Raw genomic sequence first — 19,315 nt, forward strand, 5'->3', positions numbered from 1 at the left:
CATATGGGACTCAGGGCTCCCGTAATGGATGCAAAGAAATGACTGTGGTGCTATTAATGCTAATATAAAGATGAGATAATACAAGTGAAAAGATGTTTGGCTTACCTGTGTTGACGCTTGATGGTTGTAGCTGATATGCCTTGGAGATGTATGATGGAGTAGATGGTGGTGATGAACTATATGAGATGCTAAGAACACTTCTTTTTTTGTTTTGATAAATGTGAATGCATGTCTTGGTGGAAACACTTTTTTTGTTGTTGAGACCTTTTTGCCTTAGAAACATTGCTTGAGTTATTGAACTGTTATTAGCACGTTGCACATAAAGAATTAATTTGAACTTAATTTGAATCACTGGCTTAGAAGCTTAACCATTCCCTTAAGATATACATATTACCTAGATCTGCCTAGGTCTAGGCCTTGTTGCAAGATTAGTCATTCACGATTTCCTCGATTTTGGATCACGTATTCTTTGTAAGCTCATCTTGGAGGGATATGGACCTCATTGCTCATGCCTTTTATTATTTTGTGCCTCATGCCCTTTCAAGTTTTCATCTAGTAGGCTTATTTCTCATTTTTTTTTGTGCCCTATCTTTTGCCTGAGTTTCCCTTTTGGGTTTTCAACTCAGCAGGCTAGGGAGATTTTTTTCATTTGGAATAGCTTCATCTAGAACAAGAGTCCAAGATGCCTATGTACCCAATGTGGCATCAATCTAGCGTAGTTCCGGGGGAAGTTGATTTTGATAATAGGTGCTTAGAAGATTCTTAAGATTCAGAGAGGACTTTGTTTGGGACAAAACGTGGTTTGGTAGTTAGGTTAGAAAATGGAGGGATAAAAAGGCTTACAGATGGAGGATATAAGGTTGCTTTGATGGTAAGTAGGCTAGTGAAAAGGATAGTGGGGTGTAGAGCAATTTTTCTTTCTTTGAGCAAGGGAGTGTCTCAGAGTTGTACCACATATTCCTTTGACTTGAAGCTTTCGTTGCCCAGGGGATTGAGGAGAACTTTTCCTTAGGACAAAATGTGGCTTAGGGCTTGGGTGATGAAAGGAATGGATAAAAGGCTCAAACTGAAAGTGGCATCTAGGGGCCTATTGAGGGGTTATGAGTACACTGTAACACCTCACTTAAGTAACAAGATAGTTGGGACACATGATAGATTGCATCTTTGACTTAACTTGTCCTGGGGTTTCTCTTTTCTTTCTTTCTTTGTTTTTTTTTTTTTTTTGCTTTCTTCATGTAATTTTTGTCAAATCTAAACTTTTGTTCTCATGACCATATTGCCCAAGTTTGGTTGGAGGTGGGTGGGTATTCCTCAAAAGGACCCTAGGGGAGGTAAAAAGGAAAATATATTTTTTTGAATATTTTTGGGGTTTTCTTTTTTTTTTTTGATAAAAGTTGAGGTTTTCGAAAGGAAAGGCTAGGTCCAAAGTGGCTTGCAAGGGATTATGACGTGATCATTGGTGGCTCAGGGTAAGTGTTGGGCCAAAGATGGCCTCCTCTTTTGTGGATCCGATAGGGCTTTCATTGCCCTTTGCCTAAGACATAGGGGGCTAATTCAAAGAATCATTGTCTCACTTGATTTTTTTCCATGCTATTTAAAGAGATTGAGAAGGTAAACTATCCACTTTAGGAAAAAGGGTTTAGGGGTCAAATTTCATGGTTCAAGAAGGAAGGGCTTAGGTTCGTTCATGGGTCGCAAGTGGTGAATGTCTGAACATAAGAGGCATAGTGGAGTGACAATCGACCAAAGGTGGCCTCTCTTTTGGTGAACCTTAATCAGCTACTTTGCCCCTAGACTTGAAAGAGTTGGGAAGAGATGGAAATGACATCTTCCATTTTTTTGCTTATTTTTCTTATTTTTTCTTATTTTTTCTATTTTTTTCTAGGCACTTTGAGCTTTGGAAATCTATTCATACCTGGATTGATGACATGCTTAGCACTTGCTGGATATGACTATCTTGATATGTCATGTTGAGGAATTGCACTAAGAGTTGATAGGCTGACTTGTCATGTTGAGGATCTCACGATGTTGATCTATCATTCTGATTGGATGTCCTAGCATGATGCAGATCATGGTGCCTTGTCATGCTAGTGACTTGCCATTTGTGGACTAGGACTAATGATTGATGATATGCCAAGTGCTGATGAGTGTGCTGATGATGAGTGTGTTGACGATGATCAATAATATTGTGCTTTTGTTCTTTCTATGATTCCAACACTTGGCCAACCTTCCTTGGTAGGTGGCTATAGACTTCAACATTTCTTGAGTATGCAGTTTAGCTTTGCATGTCAATGGGCCAATGTGCTTCATTGCTAATGAATTCCTTGTTGAAACCTTGCTTCTAGAGACAATAAAATCCCAACTTCTTTTTTTGGAAATAGATGAATGAAAACTCTTTTGGATTTTTGAAGTTTTTGATTTTTGAGATTTTTTTATTTTTTTTTGGATTTTGGAATTTTTGATTTTTTTTTTGTATTATGAAACTTTTTTTTTGGTTTTTAAGAAAATATTTGATTTTTTTTTTATTTTCTTTTTGAAAAATGATGCTAAGACTAACCCATGGTGCATCAATGTTCAAATTGCCCGTAGTTGGGTTAGGAAGCAGGCACCCTTGCTCAGGTAGTTGTAGGGAGTCTTGAGGCCTAAGACTCAGACCTTGATCAAAGATGGACTTGGGTGTCATCCATGGTGGGTTAGGAGGTTTGAGAGGCATACCTTGTTGGTGATCCAAGAGTTATACCCTGATGTCTGGGTTAATGACAAGGTCTGAATCAATTCAGTCTAGGAGAATCTTGATTTGCTTAATTTCTTGTAGGATATCTAGGGTGATTTCTTCTCCATTTGAGTCATAGATGGCCTCAAGATCAGACTGATCCAGGTCATGGCTAGCCCATTCTGCATGATGGGTTCCATGTTGCATCTCTGGACTTAGGTTGCCTGTTAACCCCAAGTGAGGCTGATCAAGGCCATGGTTAACTTGTTCTTGGTATTTCCTGCCTTTTAATTCTATGCCAATGGTGGGGTTTTGGTTAACCCAATTTTGACTTCTCTTGTCTTGTCTTTTGCTCTGCTAATCTTTTATTTTTATGACGAGGCTAGGCTCTGGATTGTTCTGTTAAGGCTCTTGGTTTACCTACCCTTTGTCATGCCAGTCTTCTGCATCTGTGTTTGAGATGGGCTCTTGGTCAACTTGCTTCAATTCTAGCTTTTCTTTCCATGCATCATGACGACCTTCTGATTTAGTGATAAGGTCTTGATTGACCCAATTTGAGTCTTGCTCCAATTTTCGTGTACCATGCCATATGTCTATGTCTTGCTTCATACCATGTTGAATCTCCTATACCAAATTTAGAGGTGGCCTACTGAGATTTTAGGGTAGAACTTTACCCCTAGTTTAGACCTATACTAAGATTTTCTTGCCTCTAGTTTATGAGAATCATTTGAATTGAAGCAATAGAACCTTGTTCTAAGTCTAGTTGGTCAGATTGCACATTATGTTATTTTTGAACTGGTTCGTTGATGCCTGTATGCTTTATGGGTTTGATGAATTGAGTTGGATCGAACAGTTGATTTTCTTTAGTTTTCTGCTACATCATAGTGATAATGTGCATTACCATTTTGGGTGGTTCTTTTCCTAAACTTTGAATCGGCTTGATGAGTTTTGTCGGATCAAAAGCTTCATCTTCCTTGGTTATTGATAACACCTTCATAGACTAGATAGGCCTAGTGTACTTGGTGGGATCAAATGGTTGACTCTTTTGCTGCATGATGCTGACTTGATGACTTGGTAAGGCTTGTTGCTCTTTTGTTGGGCCTTGAAGAATGACTTGATGCTCATCTTCTAATGCTTGGGTCGACTTATCCTCATAGATTGTTTGTTGAGGTTTTCTATTTGGAGATGGTGCACTATACATCACTACTTGAGTTTGAAGCTTACTTTCTAGTTGGTCCACCTTGATTTCTAACGATTCAACATCTGTGATTTGAATCGGCTTGATGAGTTGGATTGAATCAAAAGCCTTGTCTTCTTTAGCCTTTGATACAACTTCCATTGATTGGATGGGCTTGATGTACTTGGTGAGATCAAATTGTTGGCTCTTTTGTTGCATGGTGCTGACTTGATGAATTGGTAAGGCTTGTTGCAGCTTTGTTGGGCCTTGATGATCAATTTGATGTTGGTCTTCTAGAGCTTGGATCAACTTATTCTCACAGATTGCTTATTGATGTTGACTATTAGGAGGTGATGCACTATAGATTGTTGCTTGATTCAAAGCTCACTCCCTAGTTGGTCCACCTCGATTTCTAATGACTCGACATCTATGATCTACTCATTGTTAGATGAGATGTCAATTGTTGGTGATACCTCAATGGTGGATGCATTACCGGTTATTAGAGAGTCTTCCACTTGGCAGTCTGCACAAACTAAAGCTTGAAAAGTAGGATGATGAGTCAGAGTCAACTTCCTAGCATATTCTTTATTCAAGCTCTTTAAGACCATTAAAATTTGGTCCTCCTCACTAGGCCTCTTAAGGACCTGTGCTGCTTGGGCCCTTCACCTAGTTATGAAGTTTGTGAATGATTCTTCTGGTCCCTACTTGACCAATTCTAGTTTATGCCTTGACAATAGGATGTTTGTGTTATACAATAATGGTTGACAAATGCATCAACTAGACTTGGCCAAGTCTTCACTAGGTTTTGGTGTTCATTAACCAAGTTGCAGCATCTCTAGTTAGGCTCCTTAAGAATGATTGGACTAGAATCTCATCAGTTAAGCCCATGGGCCTTAGTATTTGTTGATACATTCTGATGTGGGCCCTTAGGCATCCTATCCCATAATATTTGTCCATGTCGGGCCACTTAAATCCTGGAGGTAGCCTATGTCCAGTAGTCAAGTCAAGGTCTGCTAAGCCAAGGTTGTTGCCTTGCAACTTTCTTAGCCATTGCTCTATACGGTCTAACTGTTGGTCCAACCCTATGTTGATTGGGGTCACAAGCAAGAAGGTTGCCCCTTGCATGGAATTTTGGGTTAGTGGATGTGTTGGAGTAAAGGACCAGGGTGTTTGGGTCTGGATTGGTTGGGCTATTGTTGCCCCTTGTATTGGGACTTAGGCTTTATTGAACTAGGTTTGGCTTGACTGGGCTGGCATTGGTGAGGGATGGGTTGGACAAGAATACCCTTGGATGGGTTGCACTGGAATTGTGGCTTGTGATGGCTGGGCTTGCCTTGGATGGCCTTAAATGGGCTGAATTAGCATTGATGGGGTTTGAGAAAGTTGAGTTTGACTATATTGCCCTTGATTGGGCTGAGCTAGGGTCCATGATGGTTGAGCTTGTGTATTTTTCCCCTGGTTGGACTGAACTGGCATAGATGTGGCCCACAATGGTTGGCTCTGATTGTACTACACTTGGTTGAACTGGACTGACATAGATGTGGCCCATGATGGTTGGGCTTGTGTGATTTGACCCTGGTTTGGCTGAATTGGCATAGATGTGGCCTATGATGGTTGGGATTAAGTGATTTGCCCTTGATTTAGCTGAATTGGGAAGCACGGGGACCATGAAGTGTGGGCTTGGTTGTATAGCCCTTGGTTGGGTTGGACTAGCATAGATGTGGCCCACGATGGTTGGGCCTAAATGCTTTTCCCTTGGTTGGGTTGGACGTGATCATTGGGTCGAAGCTGTTTGACTTTACTCTTGAATAGATCTATTTGAATTTGCAATTTTTCCATGTGGTTCTGGTACATCTATTCAATAACCCTTAGGTATTGTGAGAAGCCCATACTTGGGTTAGGTTGACATTGGGTTGTAATCATGGTTTTGGATTTGTAGGATTTTATTTGAAAGAAAAAGACGAATTGTACTTGAGTGGGCCTACAATTGCTCCTACCTGCTTGCTTAAGTAATGACAAAAACAAGAATACAAATGCAACAAAAAGAAAGATGGTAGACAACAAAAACTAAGTGCAAGTAAAAGGCAAATGCAGATACGTACCAATGTGCTAAAATGCCTAGTTGAGACTCCTAAGGGTAGTTGCTAGGGCTCTACATGCAAGGGTTTGGGTTTGTTTCTATAGGCTCCTAAGGGGTGTAAGGGAACCTCAGTTGGGTCGGGCTGCCCATATACCTCAAGACAAGTCTTGGGTATGTTGTTGAGGCCTCACCTCGTTTACCAAGAGCCACCAACCTTATTCAAGTAGTGGTTGGATATGCCAGAGGTAAGAGAGAAGGGTACTCCACTTTCTAGGACTTCAGTAGGAGGTCCAAAATCTCAAATTTCTCTTATATCTCCTATAAAGTAAAATTCAAATATTTTAAAATGACATCAAAACTGTTAAAAGAGGCTATGTATCTAATTTTTGTAAAATACTTATTGTGTTGAATGCTATCAATGACATTTTCCTCTTCATCATCAGACATATCATATAAAGGGCTGAGTGTAAATTTTGATTTACTTTTGTTTCAGACTTGTCTATTTGACTATCATTAATTTCTGTGAGAAAAAATAGAAAGTAATGAAGTTGCCTCTACTTTAAATAAAATAAAATGGAGGTAGGAGGAAGGTTATCTATTTAGGAGTAAGATGACGTGGTTCTCATTTTATATGAGAAATAAATGAGGTAGGTGGAAAGTGGTTTTGGGATACAAAGTAAATGCAAAAATGCAAAGTTCAAAGTATTAATAGGATGTGCTCCCGTCTTAATCTTTGAGGTACAGATATGCCAAGTAAAGGTCCTTATTAGGGCTAGGGGTTTGATAAGCGGGTAGCTACACATCTAGGCCTATGCCTAAGACCAAAACCTTATAAATTTTGAAAGAAAGAAAAAGAGTTGTTTGTCTTTGAAACATCCAATATGCAAGTTTATGCCATGCATATCAGGATTTTTAAACCTTGCAAAATAGACAAAAAAATATAAATTTTATATCAAATAGGAACACAAATTGTAATTTAAAACTAAATTTTGCACTCAATCACGATTTACACCTCAACCAAATGCAGCCCTAAAGGATGGAGATTAATCGGACGATGGTCATTGATAATTGATGTTAAATGTACCATGCTTGCAATAATTATCCATAAGTAGTTTGAAGAATAAGAAAGTAAGAACGCAAATCTAAAATATATATATATATATATATATATATTAGAGGTGAGGGTGGCTTAAATAGCTGAAACAGGACTCACACCTATCCAATAATTAACATTGCTTTCCCATTTCTGTTTCAACTCACCTGAGACATCCATGGAGAAATTGTAGTAACTTGACTGTTAAGTTAGCAGCTCAGTGTTTGACCAACATATAAATTATGGTCTTAAAATATTTGTTCCCTTGAACCTTGTCTCTTCAATGACAAACCTTTTGGCTTCAATATTCAGACCTCCAAATTTCAGAATCATGGTTGCTACGCTCATGGGTCACCTACCAATGTCTCCAATTTTAGCGGTGGCAAGATCTATCTAACAAACCACACCCTTCCACTTGATAATTGCACATATAGGAAATATGTGGCTAGTTAGATGATTGGCAATGGATTCGATAAAACCATATACAATCAAGATAAAACTGCTGACTGGAAGGTTATCTTACCATAATCCTTTAAAATATTCTTGTGACGATAGAATATGTTGGATCCTCAAATATGAGTTTGATATTGTTTGTAAACATCAAATATGAGTTTAGAAACTTAATGTTTTCTCTCTTTTTGAAGATCACCAATTTGATAAACCTAAACAATATCGTGTCTTCTCTTCTAAAAGAAGCCCCAAGTTAACTTTTTCATCCGAACCTTATTTGCTCATGATTGTTAACACAAACGATGTCGATGCAGGAAAGGAAGACGAGAGTGTTTTCTTCCTCGAAGTCACCCATGTCCCAATGTGGCAGAATGGGACAGTTGGCTTGACAGATTCGACTCCAAATACCGCCATTCTCATCCTTAGCACACTTTCTGTTACAATGAAGTTTACGGTGGCTAAATGCTTCTTTCAGTTTTTGAGTTGATGGATTTTTGGGGTAGGGGGATTGAAAGAGGAGAAAGTAAAGTTTCTTTTAGAATTACTTTTATCAAATTTTATGTAAAATAGAAGGGTAAAATGGATATTGGAACTTTTTTGTCTAAGTCAATGATGGAAGGGAGATTTGTGTTGAGTTTTCCAAAAGTTTAGGGGAAGTTTGTGTTAACGTGAAATTGAGGAGAGATTTATGATTGTCAAAAACCTCAGCGAGGTTTTTATATTTTACCCTTTTTTTATTTTTGAAAATCGATCAAATTCAAAACATCATTGAATCTGTTATTTATTAAAACTAAGTTTATAATAGATAAGGGCAACTTTAGGGCCCTAATAGCAATAAAAATTTCAAAAATAAGTTAACTTCTTAAAAATAATATCAATTAAGGGCAAAAACGTTATTCATCTTATTCCTCTTGCAATCCATTCATCAGTACCGCCGTTGCCCGCCTCCAGCAATGGCGCTAGTGGTCATTCTTCTATCCAATACCGCCACCTCCGTCCACCAGCGTTGCCGCTGCCTCTGCCTCCACCCACCTCAGGCAATGTTGTCGAAGGCGGAGGCAAAGGTGGCCGGAGGTAGCAGTGTTGGGCAGAAGAATGACCACCAGTGCCGCCACCGCCACCTCTGCCTCCACCCACCTTTGATAGCGTTGCCTGAGGCGAAGGTGGAGGTAGGTGGAAGCATTGCCGTAGGCGGTGGCAGACAGCGGCGTTGATGAATGGATTACAAGAGGAAGAAGATAAATAATATTTTTGCCCTTAATTGATATCATTTTTAAAAAGTTAACATATTTTTGATTTTTTTTAAATATTACTTTTAGGGCCCAAAAGTTGCCCTTATCTGCTATAATGCCTTATTTGTTTTGTAAAAGACCCGATTAATAAACACTTGCTACATTATGGAAACGACCAAAATATGGGTAAGACGAATTAGGATGTGATCCCTTTACAAAAGAAATTAGGATTTGATCATCAAAAGACTGTTATATATTCTCAATGCACGGTTGTAAATGGGACTGTGTAAACACACTTTTGTGAGATCAAATTCGGCCAACAAACCATAAGATTTCATAGTGAAGAACCCAATGTAGTCTGGCTTATCCAATAAATCCGTATGCACTTGATACCAATGTTTTCAACCGGTTGTTGATCTGGTTGGCTGAACTGTTTGAAGTGTCACCCAATTCTCTATTTTCGGGTCTAGTTTTTTCTTTTCTTTTCAATTATTTTTCTAATCTTGGGATTTGATTAAAAATTGTTGATTTGATCAAAACCCATTTGATTTGACTGGTTGAGCTGTTGATCTACTTGATCATGGATCACGGGTTATGTTCAAACTTTCGGAGTGTCTGTCCTCGTGCAAAGTTCTATATAGTTTTTCGAATCCGTCGGAATGGGGCGGGCCAAATTCAGATACCCGGTCCCGCCGGTAGGAGGTATGCCCTTGCCCGCCCCCGCCCGTTGTCATTCCAACAAGTTGCAAATATAAAATGACAATGTTAAGTTGTTGACCGGTAAAATGTTCAGTAAAGGATGCCATTGACTTTGACTGATCGACATCTTTGCTATCTGTTCGAAGTGAGGCTGAGGCATCCGAAGGTCCCGAATCAGCTTCGTCGTCGCGACTTGGAGAACTTCGCTGTGCAACCTATCGTTGCACAATACTCTGCAGGTTCATCCTTACTATGCTTTCTATTTATTTTTTCTTGGTTTTACAAAAGATGGAATTGAGTTTGAGACAATGAATATCAAACGCATCATAGCTGAGAGCTCACACATTTTATTTAATGATCGTTCCTGCGTCCAATATCTTCAGTCATTTTGTGATCTTAACATGTTTGATGAATGGCCATAGAAAGGCACATTGAGTCAATGGACTGAAAAGTCTAATAATCGATGAGGGACTTAATTACGTATGCATAAACCATGTTGGTCATCAGATGGGAACTCTCTCATGTTACAACCCTTCAAAATTTATCTTTCATTGGCTCAAAGAATATGAACAATTTGCAGTTTCTTGGTTGTCTGAATATATGATTAAACTAATAATTGACATGGTAGGATTCTCACTATTTACTCAACGAGACCGTTCCCGTTTCACCATCACCCATAAACTGTAGTCTCCTAGATTAGACAGCTGATTTCCATAGATATGGGTCTTCAAAATCAACTCGAATTGACAGTTGCAACTGTGAGGTTCCAGCCATACCCATACGGGTTGGTTTATGTAGTCTTCCTGCGAGTTAGTAAAAAAAAGTACTTGCATAATCAGATCCAAATGTAGTTAAGGCAACCTTGTGCTAATTACCAATTCATGTGGCTAGCATTTCTCTTCCAATGGTCCCAAGAGGAAAGAATGAGTCATTTTATCTTCCATCTTCCAATGGCCTGAATATCTGGGACTTGCACCCCCAGCCAGATGAGGGTACTCGGGGTTCAGGTCAGGGCCGACCTGATTGAAGTGTATTGAACGGGATTGCTTTATTATGATGTATAGAGAAAAGTTATCCTGACTTCATTGATTAGAGCCCTTCTCTACATGACCTGCCTATTTGTTACACGTAGGGAAATGGTATTGCCAATCCAAACTGTTGATTGGATAAGTGGGTAGGGGACCTTGTAGGTTGGTCACTATAGCTTGTTTAGTCCTTAATCGCACTTCAACCTTACATTACCACATTGTATTGGCATTTTACCCAAAGAAATACGCAGTCCTCTATAAGAGAAGGTAGCTTAAAGGAATGAACTAGGCTACTAACTACTTCATTGGCATTGTACCCAAAGAAATATGTAGTCCTCTATAAGAGAAGGTAGCCTATAGGAATGAACTAGGGTACTAACCCTCTATTCATGGGTTAAATTGCAGCACAAAATTCTTGTCACATGTCCAACATAAGCCCTTTTCTGAGAATTTTTTTGAATAAAAACTACTTCAAAATTTGGCAAAACAATGCTCTATAACTTATCCATTTCACCAGTTCAGTGGTATTAAATAATTTCCTTTAAGCTGCAATGAAAGATCCACCATCCATCAGCCACAAAGATACAAGTAAACAACAAGCAACCCCTTTTGATGTCACCCAAAAAAAAATCTGCATCAGAATTTAGTTTAATAAACCCCTTGTACATATAATCTACACCACAAACTAGAGTTACGAAGGATTAGACATAGGAGGCAAACTTTCTGAGAGAAAATATCCATCTTCCCTTGTTATGCCCCGAAAACTGGGTCAACATCCATACAGGATTAGGGTCCTTTAACTTGAAAACCCTATTGTTTTTGGGCATTTTAAATCAGCCTAAGGTGTATAAAGAAAGACCCCAACAAATGTTGTCTAACATGCTTGCCCATTTGCCCAGGCTTCCATTGCATATAAATAACTATCCATCTAAGCAAATTCAAAGGAGTGTAGAGTGTAGACTATGTAGTCCTTTGTGTGAAAAGTGTAAAACTGAAACATTGGGACATCAATAAAATCATAGAACCTTAGAGAGCATGTACATAGAACAAGTCTATGGCCAATCTGTATCTATCTTGAGGATAAGAGGGTTCTTTTTTTTTGGTAAGGGAGGATAAGAGAGTTGATCTTCTCCCTCCCAACCCAAGGCAGTTTTTCAACACCTTTTTTTCCTTCTTTGGAAGATCTTTGTTATATTCCAATTTCCAAGGGATCGAAAGGAATTTTTTGATAAGCAACAGTAAATTTTATTTATGTTAATAAGGAAAGATCCATAGATAAAACTAGGTGGAGAATGATACTACAGCATCTTGCATCCTCACCACTTTGTATTCTCACAAATTTCCTCCTGGCCCCAGTACACCCCACAATAAGTTCTTCCTTGTGACCCATGCTATGGGCCTATGGCTAGAGAATTTTCCGTACTGTTTGCTACTCTGGGAGTCCACCTAAACAAGCAGTTCAGATTGATTTCCAGTTCTCTTACTTATCTCACCAAGAATCTTAAGGTTTAAGAAATTTCTTCCCTTGATGATTTCCACTTTATGACTACTCTGCTAATATGTTATTCCAGCCAGATGAAAATGCAAATTTTAGCCCTTGTAAGAGGGCAAGAAGCTCTGCTTTGAGGGGATTACCATCACTAGATGGACCACAGAAGCTTTGTAGAATATTTCCGTCATGATCACAAAGTATCTCCAATACCTGATGCTCCAGGATTGCCTAAACAGCAGCCATCAAAATTTAACTTGATTCTTCCTTCATCTAGGACTATCCAATCAATTGATGCTATCTTCTCTGAGAGTAAAGTCCGCAACTGTCTGCCAACCTCACAGTATATCACACCATAGCCACCCTTTTGAATTTTCTATTTTGTTTGAGATTAAAAACCTATTCAGGTACCTCACCTAACAGCTTAAGCTTTAAGCTTTTAGGCTGAACAGTTCCTTTACTAGATATCAAAGCCTGTTTGACCAAGTAGTCTAGTGTTTGATCCTTGTCGCCCCCATTACAATTAATCAAATTTCAGCACAAGGTATGGGTGGTCTGTGTTTGTCCATGCTTCAAGCCCAATGGGATTCTGCATGAGGGGGTATGTTAGAGAGTAGAAACCAATTCAAGAACCTCACCTAACAACTTAAGCTTTTAGGTTGAACGGTTCCTTTACATATTTAAGTTTCTATTATAGATACTGGCTAAATGGGCCTTAATTCTTTTCTTTTATTTATTCTGTTAGTAGTCTTTATTTCTGAGCCAGTGGGCCCTTGTTATGGGTCTGTTATTTATCTTTTTCATTACATTACTGAGTCAGACGCCCTACTAAGGGCATCCTTGCAATTGTACCCTAATTGTAATTAGCTCTAATAAAATACAATTAAGCGACTGAAGAGAGGAACAATCAGCCCTCTTCTTTCTTCCTCTTTCATCCACTCTCTTCTTTCTTCTTCTGAACTTCTCCTTATTTCTTCTTTTTCTTTCTTTTGTTTTGATTTAATTTCAGATCTATTGCTGGTGTGATTTACAACTGTTTCCATTCAGAATTCCTGCCTATACATTATGTCATATGTATGATTTTAAATCTTGGAATTTAAACTCTCCAGGACTACCCTATTAGCAGCTATCCATTGTCTTCTGAGAGTAAAGTCTACAACTGCCAAACTTGCAGTATCTCATCCATAGTTACCCCATTGAAATTTCTATTTAGTTTTCATTCAGAATTCTACATGTATATTGGTGGTGGTTATGGGCTAGGACAGGCTTAGCACCTATAATAAGGGGCACAGCCCAGGTCTAGCCCTACATGGGCCCAGGCTGGGTTTAACTATGTTATATTTAATGTATAATTATTTATAATGTGCATAAAATTTAGTATCTACCTATCTAGGTCTGGAGCTTAAATCCTGAACTTTGGACCATTTAATATGACAAAGCGATTTTCTTCCCTTGGTCTTTTGAACTACAAGGGCCCAGATGGTCTTAACAACATTTTATAGCTAAAATTGAGCTTTGGTTTTTCTCATTAGGTCAGGTTTTGGAGGTTTTCCAATATTTGAATTTGGAATAACAAAAAGGTGTAGACTATGTTACGTGGTGAAGAAATATATCTAGTACTGGAACAATTAACAGATGAGACCATTGAAACAGTTACACTTAAAGGGATGGAAGGAATAGGGAAAACATGGATGGCACAATGTATAATGAGATATGCAGAGAAGGAGAACCTTTTTGACATCATTATTTGGATTAACGTGGGTGGAAGTTGTGGTGGATTAAGGTTGATAGAGAAGATTGCAGAGAATTTGTCATTAACATCCATAAGCAGAGAAGATGAAGACAACAGTGTGGAAATTTGGCACAAAAGATCGCTAAATCACTTGAGGGAAAGAGGTATTTGAGTGTGTACCTTTGGCAATTGTCGTTATATCAAGAATCTTGAGAGGTCTAAAAGGCACATTGACATTGAATGATGCATTTCTTACAGGAAGCAGCATTTCCTACTCACAATTATTTGAATTGGGTTACCAGATGCTGCCAAGTGATTTTGTAAAAGACTACTTCTTGTATTATGCAATGCTCATTCCTGAGGGCTATTTTATACGTTCTGATGTGTTGGTAACATACTGGATAATGGAAGGTCTTCTTGATAGATTTGATCGGTTGGAGAAAGCTTACAAAGAAGGACATAATGCACTCAAGGTGCTTGTAGATTCTGGCATGGTTCAAAGAAGGGATGATAATGATGACCATGTTAGCATGCATCGCATTGCAAGAAAAGTAGCTCTATGTATCATCAAGGGAGAACATGGTGCAGTCATGGGTAGAATTGGTCTGGATTTAACTGAGCCACTACAAGATGTCACGTGGAAAGATTTTGAGAAATTTGTATTACTGGACAGTGGTCGAGAATTTCCCAAGATCTCCTCTTTGCTTCTGAAAGGATACAGTAATCATCTTGTAAGGGGAAACCCAGATGTATTCTTCCAGGAAAAGCAAGGCCTTCATTTTCTAGCCCTCTTCCACATGCAAACTAAATCTCTTCCATCTTCCCTTTCCAGCTTGCAGAAAATTCGTGTGCTTAAATTGAGAGAATGTGATTCTCTTCAAGATGTGAATCATATCCAAGGGCTCCAAGCATTAGTGGTACTTGACCTTTCAGGTGCAAAGGCCTTGATGGAAATCCAGGATGATTTCTTTGACAACATGAATTACATCAAAGTGCTTGATCTTTCTGAAACCAAGCTTAAACGGTTACCACAATCCCTCTCCAATCTCACTGACCTCCGTCGGCTTTTTCTAAGGGGGTGTTCATGCTTAGAAACATTTCCAAATCTTGAACCACTTGGAAAATTAGAGGTGCTTGACCTTTCGAGTGCTAGGAATTTAAATGAAGTTGGGGATGACACCACTTTTAAGCATGTGAGGCACCTTCAAATACTCAACCTCTCTGGAACTGCAATTCAACAGCTACCATCTCTCTCCCAGCTTTGTCAGCTTCAGCAACAAATTTTGACAGGTTGTTCAAACTTGTCAATACTTCCCTATATGCAGGTTCTTACAGCGCTCAAGGTACTTAATCTTTCGGGTGCTACTACTCTGAGCAGTGTCCAATCTCTCGACTGTTTGCAAAACCTTGAGATACTAGACCTTTCTAAAACCCTGGTTGAATGTCTACCATTGCTTCCTAGCATGCTTCGTCAGCTCATCCTAAGAGATTGTTCAAAACTCAGATTATTTCCAAATCTTGAATCACTTGGAAAATTGGAGGTGCTTGACCTTTCGGGGGCTAGAAATTTAAATGAAGTTGGGGATGACACCATTTTTAAGCATGTGAGCCACCTTCAAATACTCAACCTTTCCGGAACTGCAATTCAACAACTACCATCTCTTTCCCAGCTTGGTTGGCTTTAGAAACTCATTTTGACAGGTTGTTCAAGCTTGTCAATACTTCCCGACATGCAAGATCTTACAGCAATCAAGGTACTTAATCTTTCGGGTGCTACTACTCTGAGAAGTGTCCAATCTCTTGACTGTTTGCAAAACCTTGAGATACTAGACCTCTCTTGCACCCTAGTTGAATGTCTACCATTGCTTCCTAGCATCCTTCGTCAGCTCATCCTAAGAAAATGTTCAAACCTTAGATCATTTTTAAATCTTGAACCGCTTACAAAATTAGAGGTACTTGACCTTTCAGGTGCTAGATATTTAAATGAAGTTGGGGATGGCACCACTTTTAATCATGTGAGGCACCTTCAAATTGCAACTTTGCCATCTTTTTCCAACCCTGGGATCCTCAGAAAGCTGTTATTACATAATTGTTCACTGGCAACTTTGCCAAATCTAAAAGAATTTACCAAACTTGAGCACCTTGATCTTTCAAATAATAGTGGTATAGAGAAAATAGAAGAGGAACTCTTCAATTATTTGCAACAACTTCAAATACTCAACCTTTCTGGCACATCAGTTCAAAGCATACCAGACATTTCCAAACTTACCAACCTTGAGATGCTTGATCTTTCAGGCACCAAGATTACAAAATTCCCTTATCAAATCTCAGGATTAATTTGTCTAAAGAGACTCAATCTATCAAACTTGAACCTAGATGATGTTTGGATAGAGAGTAGTGTACGGTTACCTGAAGAGGTAAAATGGGATGAAAGCATCTTACCAACTGGAACTCCTTGCATATCTGTAAACAATGTTTACTCTTTGCAGTTTTTAAACAGAAGAGCAGAAGGCCTCCAACAATTTGATTTATCTGTTTGTGCTAGCAAAGAACAAAATGGATATAAAGATCAAGATTTCCGAAGAAGTAATTTTCGCAACATCTACTACAAGAACAGAGGTTCTCATTGTCCTCCAAACCGAATACTAGAACTCATTGGAATTCATGGTTTTTGCAAAGTCCTAGAGAAGATCCAGGAGATCCTTAATGCCACAGAACATTTATCTCTAAAGAACAGTACCTTCATCACACGTTTGTCAGATTTGGGTTCTGAGAACATCCAGTCAATTGAAGAATGTTGGATAGAGAGATGCCATAGAATGGATTGTGTTGTTGGTAGAGAAGATGATGCTGCTGGTTTTGGAAGCTTGCAGAAACTATGGGTCTGTAATGTTGCTAACTTAAGGAGCATAAGCAGAGGAAATGTACAGCCATGGAAGTTCAAATGCTTGAAACATTTGCACGTAGACTGCTGTCCAAGTCTTGTTACTCTCTTCTCATCAGCGTTGCAGTTACAGAATCTTGAATTGCTCCAAATTAAGTTCTGTGATAAATTGGAATATATATTTGGAGAAACAGTTTCTTATGAATACGGACTTCCAAGTTTGAAACATTTGCATGTAGACTGCTGTCCAAGTCTTGTCACTCTCTTCTCATCTGCATTGCATTTACAGAATCTTGAATCGCTTCAAATTAAGTTCTGTGATAAATTGGAATATATATTCAGAGAAACAGTTTCTGGTGAACGTGGACTTCCAAGTTTATGTAAACTGCGTCTTTGGGAGCTACCACTATTGAAGAGCATCTGTGATGGAGTTTTGCCATCTCTACTTATCCTTGAAGTAAGAGGATGTCCAAAGCTGAAGAAACCCACTCCCGGAAGATAAGGCCTGCTATTGCTCTAAGAGCCTTTGTTCCTTCTTAAATCCAAATGCAGGTGTGCCATCTTTATTGCATTGTTTAGTTACATTAATTCTTCATTTTCACTGTTGGATATCTTTTTTTTATCCAAAATGCTCTCCTCATTATCTTTTTATTTGCTGCAGAAGTCCTCAGTCATGTGAGGTGATTGTCTCTACCACAGGTTTCATTTGCATTGAAATGGTCTTTGCATGGTTTATCAATTTTAACCTTCCAATACCATGAACAACAAAGAAAACAAAATCCCAGATTTTCTCAAAGGACCTTAACCTTCTCTGACTATAGTGTGCTATCACTAATCTACGTTTTAACTTCTCTTGCATCTCTTTTCAATGTAGAACCGCTGAACCGGTATGGCAGTCGGTATGGCAAGCTGTCCATAATTAGTGTGATGTCTTTGCCACATATGATTTGTATGGCATCTATGTTTTAGTAGCAGCAGGGATCACTGACTGCAAATGCCCTATCATGTTACCACCATGCTCATTCCTGAGAACACTTTCATGTTAGGTCTTCCTCTCTTCTTGACGCATGGAGTTTACAGTGGCTGAATGCTTCCTCTCTCTTTTTGACTCAATGGAGTTGAGTTTAGGGGTGGGAAATTGAAAGAGAGGAGGAAGAGGAGGGTAAATGAGTTTCAGAATTATTTTAGTAAAATTTTAGATAAGGGTAAAATGGATATTTTGAAAAAATAATGCATCATGGAATGCTTTTGATCTCTACCTGTGATAGAAGGGAGGTTTGTGTTGAATTTTACAAAGTTCAGGGGAGGTTTTTCTTAAAATGAAACTTGAGGAGAGGTTTTTATATTTTACCCAAAAAAAAAAAATAAAGAAAATCTTATCACTCATCAACTAAAAGATCGAATATTGAAGGTGGAGAAAAAGACTAAGGGCAAGTTCGTTTGCTCTTAAGTCTAAGATACGAAAGTGCACTAATTACATTAAGAGGCATATTGATATTGGTAAACTTTTCTTTTCTCTTAAATCTAAATGAAGAGAATGTTGTTTTGAATTATAAAAGTTATCAAATATCCATTTTGACCTATGAGAGTTTTTGTTTGTCTTTTTTTAGGGTATCATTGGAAAACAAGAAATTGTATGATTGTTCTTTAAGAGATAAAGAGATAAGAGGAAACGAACAACTATTTTTCTCTTAAAATTAAAAGATTCCTCTTGAAATAAGAGTTAAGAGGAAAGCTCTAAATCGAATACAGCCAGTAGATGACTACATGTCAAAATCAAAGATACCAAACAACGCTTTTTGGGATGATCGCATTATTGAGTCTGGATTCCCATCTCGTTTTTTCTCATGTTCTTCATAATCTGACCCATCATCTTCGCAGCTAATGGAAGCCCTGCAGACTTCTCTGCAACTTCCGCCTTCATATTCACCAAAATGAGATCATCGGCATATTCCTCAGCAGAGTCTGAATATCGAATTGCAGAACCGCTTATCGAGAGTGGAAAGGCAAAGCAAGTTTTCCTCACCAACCATCCTCTTCACTGCATCTGTAAGTCTACCTGTGACGACAACTCGACCCCCGCTCTGCTTTGGCAATCCATTCCGGAGATGTTCACCCCATTTATCGTCTTGATCAGGCAACCCGGAATTCAGTTGCAACTGTTCGTACCACTCATCTATGCCCCAGACGCCATCAAACACTACCAGATACTTCTTCCCAACCAACTTCAGGTAAAGACTGAAAAGTAGGCCATGGAGGTCATTACTGTTAATAATTGACTTAATAATCTCATCTTCCACTCCTAGATCCACTAACATCCTCTCCACAATCTCTTTGGGAGATCTTCCTGATACGCATATCCAGAGCCTGGGACAGAAGTTCTTTTTTACTTCCTCACTGTTGAAGATCAATCGCGCAAGCGTAGTTTTACCAATGCCGCACATCCCCACAATGCCAACCGCCTTGAACCCACCATCATCACTCCCTTCTTGGAGAAGTAAGTTCTTCAATTGCCTAAAGTTTTCATCAAAGCCATGAACCTTAGATGTATCGATAGACCACGAACAATCGGACAGTCTTCTTGCTTGGTTCTGATCGTCTGATCTGCTGCTGCTGCTGATGGCACCCCCATTCAATCCCTTGAGCCTTTTCTTGATGTCAGCCAATCTCCTTTTAGTTTCGTGAACAAGTAGGATTGCCTTGAGGGAATGATAATATCTGTGATTGTTCCACAGCAT

At 38.8% G+C, this 19,315-nt stretch overlaps 2 protein-coding genes across 2 annotated transcripts; one reads left to right on the forward strand and one right to left on the reverse strand.

The window, feature by feature from the left end:
* Positions 1–13,870: 13,870 nt before the first annotated feature.
* LOC148877969 (putative disease resistance protein At5g45510) lies at positions 13,871–17,392 on the forward strand. The gene is made up of 2 exons (XM_088947388.1): positions 13,871–17,129; positions 17,239–17,392. Exon 1 carries the CDS (start codon positions 13,996–13,998, stop codon positions 15,376–15,378), a length of 1,383 nt encoding a protein of 460 aa, XP_088803514.1. The 5' UTR covers positions 13,871–13,995; the 3' UTR covers positions 15,379–17,129; positions 17,239–17,392.
* Positions 17,393–18,390: 998 nt separating this feature from the next.
* Positions 18,391–19,315, reverse strand: LOC148877970 (putative disease resistance protein At5g45490). The gene is made up of 2 exons (XM_088971020.1): positions 18,637–19,315; positions 18,391–18,542 (listed from the first exon to the last, which is right to left on the reverse strand). The coding sequence occupies exons 1-2, from the start codon at positions 19,313–19,315 to the stop codon at positions 18,391–18,393; spliced, it is 831 nt and encodes a 276-aa protein (XP_088827146.1).

Source organism: Nelumbo lutea, chromosome 1 (genome assembly GCF_056320005.1).
Source record: "Nelumbo lutea isolate HS-2025 chromosome 1, American lotus-T2T, whole genome shotgun sequence".
Lineage (NCBI taxonomy): Eukaryota > Viridiplantae > Streptophyta > Magnoliopsida > Proteales > Nelumbonaceae > Nelumbo > Nelumbo lutea.

What these genes read in the sequence shown, in the direction of transcription:
- LOC148877969 (XM_088947388.1), top strand. Translation starts at nt 13,996, where the DNA reads ATGCTGCCAAGTGATTTTGTAAAAGACTACTTCTTGTATTATGCAATG.
- LOC148877970 (XM_088971020.1), bottom strand. Translation starts at nt 19,315, where the DNA reads ATGCTGTGGAACAATCACAGATATTATCATTCCCTCAAGGCAATCCTA. An exon ending in GGGTCGAGTTGTCGTCACAG is followed by an intron (nt 18,543 to 18,636) that starts GTAGACTTACAG and finishes TTCGATATTCAG; the next exon opens with ACTCTGCTGAGGAATATGCC.